The 11,374-nt window shown below is 39.4% G+C and overlaps 2 protein-coding genes across 2 annotated transcripts; both read left to right on the forward strand.

Moving 5' to 3' along the window:
* Positions 1 to 6,743: 6,743 nt before the first annotated feature.
* LOC138879808 (uncharacterized) lies at positions 6,744 to 7,265 on the forward strand. The gene has a single exon (XM_070159443.1). It carries the CDS (start codon positions 6,744 to 6,746, stop codon positions 7,263 to 7,265), a length of 522 nt encoding a protein of 173 aa, XP_070015544.1.
* A 41-nt stretch (positions 7,266 to 7,306) lies between these two features.
* On the forward strand, positions 7,307 to 10,233 carry LOC138879809 (uncharacterized). Its single transcript, XM_070159444.1, has 3 exons — positions 7,307 to 7,439; positions 7,482 to 7,645; positions 9,988 to 10,233. The coding sequence occupies exons 1-3, from the start codon at positions 7,307 to 7,309 to the stop codon at positions 10,231 to 10,233; spliced, it is 543 nt and encodes a 180-aa protein (XP_070015545.1).
* The last annotated feature ends 1,141 nt before the right edge of the window (positions 10,234 to 11,374 follow it).

The raw sequence follows: 11,374 nt of genomic DNA on the forward strand, positions 1-11,374 counted from the left end.
CTCTTGGTGTTGTGTTCTCAGTGTCTTCCCTACCGACTTTGTTGAGGGAGTTCAGGAGATTGTTTGAGACATACGCTATCATCTTCAGCCTCGCTTCTTTTTTTGCCATTGTTGGTTTTTATGAGGTTTGAAGAACAGTAATTGTCACTTTCCAGAACCTAGATGAGAACTATGATTTCAGCTGTGAAAATCTCCACAGACGGTGCCAAATTGTTTGACTCAAAAGATGTTAAACTCTTTTTGGACAAATCAATTAAAGATGAAGGGGTAAATCATAGCTGAAGATAATAAACTCTAGGATGATAATAATAGAGAGAAGTGAGTTGTCAATATTCTTTTCATTCAAAGCGGTGAGTTTTTTATAAAGTCCCCCCTTTTTACAAGGCTTTCAACCTTCTTATATACTAAGGAGTTTCTTCCAAACACAGAATCGACAAGAAAAGAATTATCTAAGGAATATTCTCTAGGTCTCCTAACGGGATGATTCTACTGCCGAGGTCATGTTATCTCTTCTTTTACTACAAGGTCGTATCTCTCTGGGCGTCGACTTGTAGGTACTCGGTCGTTTGTCGTGCTCGCTGTAGGTCGTGGTCGATCAAATTCGGACATATACAAATCCCACACTCGAGACTGTGATGCCGCCTAACATTTCACTTGCTAGGTAAGCCAACGCTAGCTATATTTCTTAACCAATTTTAACAATCCAAATAAAACATTAACAAACAATAAACTGAAAAAGTCTAAAATGGAGCAATAGAGTACTAATGACGATATCTAAACATCTCCTAGAATCTGGAGTCACGAATACATGAGCAACTAGAGTATTACACATATGGTCTGAAGCAAATACAATTGTTTGAGACTAGATAAATAATAGAATAGATAAAAAAGGGGACCTCAGGGCTGCGGACATTGTGCAGTTATACCTCAAGTCTCCAAATGTAGTTGAATCCGAGTAGAACACCTCTAGACACCGCTGGTTCAACACCAGTATCTGGGCAAGAAGTGCAAAAGTATAGCATGAGTACAACCGATCCAATGTACTCCGTAAGTGTTGAGCCTAACCTCGACGAGGTAGTGAAGAAGCTATGACAAGACACCTACGTAAAATCTTGTACAGTATATATATAAAGCAACAAAATAACAAGTAGAACAGTTAAAATATTAACTAGGAGGGGACATACGAAAGGAAATATTATAAGAACGACAAGTTTGAAATCACCAAATAATATCTTTCCGAAATGAGCAACATTATAACCAAGTAAATCACTAATCTGGGAATTAAATGAGGCAATGTAATAAATATGGCACGACATCACCATTCGTGCTTTTACTCTCGTCCTCGCCATGTAATATCATAAATAAAATGGCACGTCATCACCCTTCGTACTTTTATTCTCAACCTCACATGATATGATAATGATGATAAGTAATCAAATGTACGGCATCACTCTTCATGCTTTAATCCTCACAACCTCTAAATAGACGATAATGTGTGCAAATAAGGCACGACAACACCCTTCATGCTTTTCTCTCTTCCTCATTAAGCAACAATACAAATTTGAATTAAAAATGCAAGACGGGAAGCAATTTCACTTCAATTATAATGTCATGATAACAAACTCAACTTTCAAGATTTCCAACATTTTTGAAATAAACAATAAATCCGAGACAAATAATTAAAGTAATAATCTAACCTAAGCATGGAAAACATAGTCAATGAAACAATCAAACACAAAGAAGCAATTTCTACCCACATGCTTTAACCCAATGGCAACACATATATTCTCGATCGTCATTTCATATATGTTGTCCCCACACATAATACACGTAGAAAATAGATCAACAAGTCCTAATCCCTCAAGTCAAGGCACAACGACATCTTTTCCTTTATAATTAGCCTCCAACCCAATCAAATCTAATCAAATATAGTTTAAATAATCCAAATTAAGCTTTAAAAACTACCCACGAGTGAAAAAGATTCAATTTTTAATGAATTTGAAAAAAGTCAACAAAAGTTAACCCGGGCTCGCTTGACCAAAACCCGATTCCCCATTTACCCCCGAGCCAGTTTATGTGATTTGTTTCGAAATATGAACACATTTTGAGGTCTAATCTCAATTTTATAAAATTTACAATTTCTACTCAAATCCCTAATTTCTACCATTAAAATTCTAGATTTGATGTTGAAAACACATCAAAAGTAATGGGTAATTAAAAAGAAATGGATTAAAGTTGCTTACTAATGATTTTGGGAAGAAAAATCTCTTGAAAAATTGCCTTTAGAGTATTTAAGGTTGAGAAATGGTGTAAAATGAGCTAAGTCCTGATTTTTTTATCTTTTACCCTGCTGCAGATGTCGCATTTGTAAATAAATGCTCGCAAAGGTGAGACAAATGTCGCAAGTGTGAACCCTGCCTCAGAAGCCTAGTAATCGCAATTGCAACATCATGTTAGCAAACACGAACAACTGATCACGCCCAACTCTAGTCCTAAAAAGGATAAGCGGTCGCTGCAAATATATTCCGGTCTAAAAGTCCGAAGTCGAATCCCACAGAGAACTAAGGCTTAGTTACAGTTGTTCAATATTGCTAAGAACCACAAGTCCAAACAATTTCCTAATTATAGAGATTATAATATTTATTTCTAACTAATTAACTAACATTATAATAAAGCAGTAAAATTATCAGCTAACAATAATGAAATTTGAGACAAAACTAAGGAGGTCTAGAGTTATGATTTTCCCAAATGTTGGAATCCTTCCCGCTATGTTCCCAACAATTTCGCCTATGTATTCTCTACTAATCGTGAACACTTTAGATTTCGTAATCCTCTCTCGAGAAACTACAATAATTTACTAGACATATTCTTTCGAACTACGCTAGTTGGCTTTATCTAACCGCTCATTATGACCACATCAAGGCTTTGTTATTTCTAAACCTACCTTTAAACCCATTGTATTGATTTCTCACATACGTTAGGAGTGACGTTGTTCAACAACCACCCAAATATGTATCATTTCTCAAGCAACACATAATAAATAGGCACAGTCAATCGATGGTCATTCAATCAACAACAATAAACACGTAGTTGAATAAGTAGAGAAATCCAACGGCTTAATGATATAAAAACATAACAAGAATTTATCCTACAAAAGGTTCCATCAAAACCCTAGATAACAAATTAGCTATTCATAATAGTATGTAAAACTACAATACTAAAAGTCATAACCAACAATGAAAAATAGGAAGAGGAAGGAAAAACTCGTAGAAGAATTCTCCGCCTTGCTCCTATTGTGTCTCTGCCTCATTAGGTCGAATCTGTGTCAAAAATCTGTCCAACCTCCTCAAAATACCATTTTTCCATGTATATATACCAAGTAGGGTCGGACCCAAATAATTATACCTTCTCCTATGCGAAAAATGACAATTTTTCAGGTCTGGATACTCGCGGTCGCGGTCCGGGCGCGGTATTTTCCCAATGAACTGCCTCAGTCCGCGTCCAGGTCCGTGGTCGCGGTTTCGACCGCGTTTTTCACCCTGTTCCATTTGAATTTTGGAAAAACATAAAATATTAAAGTTGTAGGTGTTTGTATTATCTTTCCAATCATGTATTATATAGACTAAATGGAGTTTGGATCAAAGAGTTATGTCAATTTTACTAGATAGTGCAATATGCCTACTCGAGTCTTCGTTTGTTCTTAACTATCAAATTTGACCCCTAAATACGATCTTGTTTTAATTCCTTAGGCTTTTACTCAGACTTCAAAGCTCAAATAACTTGAATTCATTCTATAATATCTATATAGCTCGGAATCACTCCTATAAGGCATAAAACACACAATTAGTGCAAAACACTAGCGATTAAAGCTCAAACTCAATTAAAGTGCAGTAAATTAGAGTGTAATAATCGACTAAAATACATAATTATAGCCTATCATCAACATCCCCCTCACAAATGCGGTAAATTACTTTGCAAATGTGAAGCTCACTCCTCAGAATACTGCATCATAAATGTGGCTTTAGATAGTTCGCAAGTGCGAACTCATTTCTCGCAATTGCAAGATCACCTAGACCATGCCCCTGCCCGCAAATACGATGTCTTGATTGCAAAAGAAAGGCTCGCATTTGCGAGCCAGAACTCACAAATGCGAGACGTGGAGAACAACACTAGGAACAAGAATGCACCAGCTATATCATTTCATCCAAAACTCATACTACACTCTACACTTAATTATTTTAAGAGTTGGATCTAGTCGGGCTATGTGACCGGAGCTGTTCATTGAGTTTTGGAGAGTAGAGTTTCTTCTTGATCGCAATCTCTAGCATCTCTTCCTATGTTTATTTACTGTTATTGTTGTTTCAGACAGTATTTTTATAGTTCAGACTTGTATTCATATTGTAAAGCCCATGACTCAGCATTACCAGTTTTGGAAAGTTGTAATATGATTTGATATTATTTCTGGTTATTAGTCTTTTAGACTTGTCTATTCTATAATTCGTTACCATGTTTCTGTTATTATTTTATGACTGGCTTGCCTAGCAAGTAGGTTAGGCGTCATCACGCTTGGTGGTGGTTTTGGGTCGTGATACTCTTGTTATTTCTCTTACTTATTAACTGCACACGTTTATAAGCAGGTTTCTTGTATTAGCCTCGTCATTACCTCATCGAGATCAAGCTCGACACTTACTGGGTACATGGGTTTGATGGTACTTATACTACACTTCTACACTTCTTGTCCAGATCCAAGCACTGGTCCCAGCGAAGTCTCGAGAGCTGCTTAGTTTGGATATTTGGGAGCCTTGAGGTAGTTCTGCATATTCTTTCGTAGACTCTGGAGTCACCTTTATTATCTCTATTGCTATTTATTTGTATTAGACAATATCGTATTTCTTTCCGACTTTGTATTTGTAATCCTTAGAGCTCATGTGCTTAGTGACACCAGTTTTTGGGAGTTTTAGACAGTTGTATTAATTTTAAACTTATTATATACTTTTAGAGCTTTTACTCTTTATCTATGATATTATGCTGAAGTGAAAATTAGACCGTTACTGAGTTTCTTGCTTTCTCTCTCCTCGGCCTCGATTATCGACTGTTACTTTGCGGGCGAATTCTTCGGCGATGGTGACCAGGTAAATGACCCCGACCACCCCACCCTCTCCTCTCTATATTCTCTCTCTACTCCCTTCTCTCTTGCCCCCCTTCACTTTATCTTCTTCTCCTCCCTCTTAACCCTAGCAGCAGCCATTTTTTCCTGGCAACTTGTCCTCAGGCCGGCCTGTCTCTCCTTTCTTCTTCTATTTAGTCCGGTTGCAGCCCAACCCCCTCCCCTGTGCTTCTTTTCTCCTTCTTTAATCTTTTTTTCTTCTTTATATGCCCGCTGTGTCTCTGCCCCACTGCTATTCTCCAACGATATCAGACCATTTTGGTGACCCCAATTGGGCTAACACCATATCCGTGTTCACCAGTGGAGGCGGTGGCAGCCCGACATTTCCTTTATTTTTCTTGGTCACGTGGGGTGTTTTGTGTGTTCCAGTTTTCTTCTTTTAAATTTCTTTCTTCTTTTGTCTTCCTTTATGTATATTGTACATATTTGATTATATGTTTCAGATCTGTTAACTTGAGCACGGATCTGATTTTCTCGTCAATTTTTTGTGCCTTTCGTGAATTTGTTTAATCTCTGTTTTGTTAAATAAATTGATCCGGTTGGTTGAAAATTACCTATACCTATTTTTTAGTTAATTTAATAATTTGTTCCTTTGCTTTATTTGTTGCTGACTTGAGGGATTGTACACTTTTGGGTTTTTACCGCTGCAATTTTGTCGTATTTATGGATGGTTGATGATAAAGTTGGTGGCTTTTTGCAGATTCCGTTAATTTCTTATTGTGAAATATTGTATTGATTGTCAATTTGGTGTTGGAAATTAAATTAATTTGTGTGTTGTGTAGTTCTCTACTTTTTCCCTATATTTCCCCTACTACTGTCAAGGCTACACCAATGGTAGTAGTGACAACCCCTTTTTGGGTTTTGGGTCATGGTATTTTTTGTGTTTTCAGGGAAATTCTCGAGGTTGTTGGAGACAAGTTGGGCACACGAGCGCTAGCAAAGGAAAGCAGCCTGGGCGAGTGTCAGCAAAGGGTGGTGGGAAGCGGGGCGTGAGCGTACAACTACATCAAGTACAACAAATCAATCACAGGTTTTGTTCTTGGGAGTTGGTACCTCCTATTTTACTGTTTCCCTTTTGGTGTTAGCAAACTTGATGTTACAATAGTTCGCAATAGTTCAATCATTCAACTAGTGTGCTAGTAGTCACTTGTTTCCTTCTAGTTTGATTCGTTGTCCATTGTGTACTAGCGAGTCTTCTTTAGATTGTCGTAGGTGTAGTGGTTGTAGTCTGGGATGATAGAATAAGGGCATGTCCTCGGGTGGGGCGGGGGTCAGGGGGCGAGACCGGAGGCAGGGGAGGTAGAGAGGGCAAGGGAGCTTATAGGTTGAGAATCGGGCCATGGAACATAGGTTCACTAACGAGTAAGTCTATAGGGTTGGCGAAGATCCTTCAGAAAAGGAAGATTAATATAGCGTGTGTCCAGGAGACTAGGTGGGTCGGATTGAGGGCGAAAAACGCGGATGGGTATAAGTTGTGGTACTCTAGAGTCCTGTGGGGTAAGAATGGAGTGGTATCCTGGTAGATAGCTATCTTAGAGAGTCGGTGGTAGAGGTCAGGCAGGTGAATAATAGATTAATGACTATTAAGTTGGTGGTGGGTGAGTGTACCTTAAATGTCATTAGTGCGTATGCGCCGCAAGCAGGCTTGGATGAGGAGATTAAAAGGCGCTTTTGGGAGGGGTTGGATGAGATCGTTCGTAGTATTCTACCTTCCGAGAGGTTATTCATAGGAGGAGATTTCAATGGTCATATTGGGTCGTCTGTAGGTGGTTATACTAAGGTGCATGGCGGCTTCGGTTTCGGGGAGCGGAACGGAGGGGGCACTTCGCTGTTGGACTTTGCCAAGGCATTCGATCTAGTGATTCCAAACTCAAGTTTTCTGAAGCGGGAGGAGCATTTGGTTACTTACCAAAGTTCGATGGCGAAGACTCAGATTGACTATCTCCTCCTCAAGAGATGTGACAGAAGGTTGTGCGAGGATTGCAAGATTATCCTAGGTGACACCCTCGCAATGCAACATAGGCTTTTGGTGATGGACATTGGTATTATGATAAGGAGGAAGAAGAGGCCAGAACGAGGATTAGGTGGGACACCTTGACTAAGGATAAAGCTCAGGAGTTGGAAGGAAGGTTATCGACAATGGGAGCTTGGAGAAATAGTGGGGACGCAAACACTATGTGGTCGACAACAGCGGCGAGAGAGGTATTAGGGATATCTTCAGGCCGCACCAGTGGCCACAAAGGAGACTGGTGGTGGAATGCAGTTGTCCAAGGTAAAGTGGAAGCAAAGAAGGCGGCTTACCTATGATTAGTAGAGAGCACTAGCGAGGAGGAGAGGAGAGTGAACAGTGAGAGGTATAAGGTAGCTAGGAAGGAGGCGAAGATGGTAGTCATGGAGGTTAAGACTGCAGCTTTTGCTCATCTGTATGAGGAACTAGGGAACAAAAGCGGGGATAAGAATTTATTCCGACTGGCTAAGGTGAGAGAGAGAACGGCTCGGGATCTGGACCAAGTGAGGTGCATAAAAGATGATGACGGCAAAGTTTTGATGGGGGATGACCAGATTAAGAGGAAGTGGAAGACCTACTTTCATAAACTTCTAAATGAAGAAAGGGATCAGGATATTATACTAGGTGAATTGAGGAATGCCGACAGTCCCCATGAATTAAGTTATTGTAGGGACATTGAGTTCGATGAGGTTATGAAGGTGATGTGTAAGATGAGAAGGGGCAGGGCTACCGAGCCAGACGAAATTCCGGTTGAACTTTGGAAGTGTATGGGTAGAGCAGGCTTGGAATGGTTTACTGGGTTGTTTAATGTTATATTCAAGACTAATAGGATGCCTGAAGAGTGGAGGTGGACTACAATGATTCTGTTGTATAAGAACAAAGGCGATATCTAGAGCTGTAACAACTATATGGGTATCAAATTACTAAGTCATACCATGAAAGTTTGGGAGAGAATGGTAGAAATAAGAGTGTGAATGACGGTGTCTATTTCATACAACCAGTTCGGGTTCATGTCGGGCGATCTACCCTAAAACTTATCCACCTTATTAGGATAATGGTGGAACAATACAGGGATAGGAAGAAGGATCTCCACATGGTGTTTATTGATCTAGAAAAAGCGTACGACAAGGTTCCTAGGGAGGTCTTATGGAGCTGCTTTGAGGCTAAAGGGGTTTTGGTTGCCTACATTAGGATGATTAAAGACATATATGATGGATCTAAGACTCGAGTTAGGATAGTATGAGGCGACTCCGAGCATTTACCGGTTGTTACGGGGTTGCACCAAGGGTCTGCGTTTAGCCCATTCCTATTTGCCCTAGTGATGGATGCACTAACTCATCATATTCAAGGGGAGGTGCCATGGTGCATGCTATTTGCTGATGACATAGTTCTAATTGACGAGACACGAGGCGACGTCAATCAGAGGCTAGAGGTTTGGAGACATGCCCTTGAGTCTAAAGTTTCAAGTTGAGCAGGACGAAGACGGAATACCTCGAGTGCAAATTTGGGGTCGAGCCGATGGAAGCGGGAGTGAACGTGAGGCTTGACTCTCAAGTCATTCCCAAGAGGGGTAGTTTCAAGTAACTTGGGTCGGTTATTCAAGGGATCGGAGAGATCGACGAGGAAGTCACACACCGTATAGGGGTGGGGTGGATGAAGTGGAGTTTAGCATAGGGAGTCCTGTGTGATAAGAAAGTGCCACTATTACTAAAAGGTAAATTTTATAGAGCAGTGTTAGGCCTGCCATGTTGTATGGGACTGAGTGTTGGCCGGTTAAGAACTCACACATCCAGAAGATGAAAGTATCAGAGATGAGGATGTTGAGGTGGATGTGCGGGATACAAGGATGGATAAGATTAGGAATGGAGATATTCGAGAGAAGGTGGGCGTGGCCCCCATAGAGGACAAGATGCGGGAAGTAGGTCTCAGATGGTTCGGGCACATTCAAAGGAGGAGAACGGATGCACCGGTGAGGAGGTGTGAGCGACTAGCTGTGGTGGGCACGAGGAGAGGTAGATGGCGACCTAAGAAGAATTGGGGAGAGGTGATCAGGCAGGACATGGCGCGACTTAGGATTACTGAGGACATAGCCCTTGACAGGGAATTGTGGAGGTCGAGCATTAAGGTTGTAGGTCAGGGGGAAGTTCTGAATATTTATACAGTGCACTAGAGTGAGACTAGCCAGTTAAGAGTTAATTTTAGGATGCTAGTGGTCATCTACTGATGCAGGGCTTTATCTGCTGGTTATTATTATACCTTCCATCTATTTCGTATTTCTTGTATTGCTGTTATTTTATTATGATTCTATTGGTGGTACTAATATATCGTCTCTTGTTGCTTTCTTGAGTCGAGGGTATCCTGAAAACAACCTCTCTGCCCCTCGGAGTAGGGGTAAGGTCTGCATACATATTACCCTCCCCAGACCCCACTTGTGAGATTATACTAGGCCATTGTTGTTGTTGTCACTATGATATTATGCTATTAATTGTTTAGTTTTTCTTCTTTATTTACTATTAAGTATTGGCTTGCCTAGCAAATGAGGTTAAGTGCCATTACAACCCCTTGATTGGGATTTTGCATCGTTACAAGTTCATATCAGAGCTCTAGGTTGCATAACTCTTACGAGTCATGAGCATATCTAGTAGAGTCTTGCGGATTGGTATGAAGATGTCTATACTTATCTTCGAGAAGGTACGGGACAATTGAGAAACCTCATTTCTTTCTTTCTTTCTCTATCTTGCGACTTTGTTCAATCCTAAAATTTAAACCTTTACTCTCTATTCTCTTACAGATGGTGAGGACACGTGCTTAGGACGCAGCGAAGCAGGAGCCAGAGCCTCAGCTTGTAGCCACTACAAGGGGTGGACACCGGGGAAGGGACAAAGTGAGAGCCCAGCCTAGAGCACATACAATGACACCTACAAAGACTCACATTCGTGCTAGAGCGGCATCAGCTAAGCCACATATAGCTCCAGATGATGAGCAAATCCTAGTTCAAGACGAGCCGGTAGGGCTAGCACAGGTTCCAGATGGGTTTATTACTACCCCAGTGCTTTAAGATGCCTTGGTCTGTATGATTGGTTTTATGAGCATGCTTCAAGCAAGTGTGCTCCCAATGATACCAGGCACTTCTAAGGTCGGAGGAGGAGCTTAGACTCCTGTCACACATATTCCATAGCAAATGGTGCAGGTATATTGGTACTACCAAATAGAATGGATGTGAGTTATCATTGATGGTAGTTGATTTTTGTTGAGATTACTTCAGAGGAGAAAACCATGGCCAAAGGATTTTTTTTTAAAGAAAGACAGAAAAGAGAACACGAATGAACGAAAAAAGGAGAAGCTTAGCTAAAAAGAGTGAAGATGAAATATCTCTCAAATGAGCTGGTATGATACCATCATGAAAATCATTGTAAATAAGAAAGATCTTGAGAGAAAATTTTCTTCTGTCTACTTCTTTGTCACTGTACTAGACTAATTTATATAAGAGAATTGTGTACTACCTATAGAGGTGTACATGAACCGGGTTGGTTCGGATTTTATTAAAACCAAACCAAATTAACTTTATCGGTTTGGATTAGTTCGATTTTGTCGGATTTTTTGAGTTTTTTGCTACTTAAATATTATTTCAATCTTACTTTGTTAAATTCTTGATAAGAAAATATATGTTTAGTAAAAATATAAAAAATTGACAAATATATTATCTATTAAAATATTCTTATGAGAGAATTTTCTTAGTAATACATAATAGTTATTTTTTTAGTCGTCTGACAATAATGTTTCGTTGATGCACACTTTCAAGGTTAACCGCATTTAGTGATTAAACATAAAAATCAATATGATACCTAAATAATAATGATCACTTCACATCCGAAAAGATATAACAATTTAATAGATCTTAACATATGATATGAATATAGAAGAACAAAAAGATTGACGCATTTCAGTAATACTTAATGAGAAAGTGATCATACAACCCATTATTTAAAGTTAATAAATATGGAACACTCATATACTATTAAATATTATATCCCGCAAGAGAATCCCAAATATTTCTAGACATTTTTTTTAAAGAAAATTCTATATAAAATCTTAAAAGTATTTATGAAAATTATATATTTATATGTCGGTTTGGTTCGGATTTTATGAAAAATCTTGAGCTCCTCATGTTTAAGGAACAATTCATGATCTGAAAGTTT

Source organism: Nicotiana sylvestris, chromosome 10 (assembly GCF_000393655.2).
Source record: "Nicotiana sylvestris chromosome 10, ASM39365v2, whole genome shotgun sequence".
Lineage (NCBI taxonomy): Eukaryota > Viridiplantae > Streptophyta > Magnoliopsida > Solanales > Solanaceae > Nicotiana > Nicotiana sylvestris.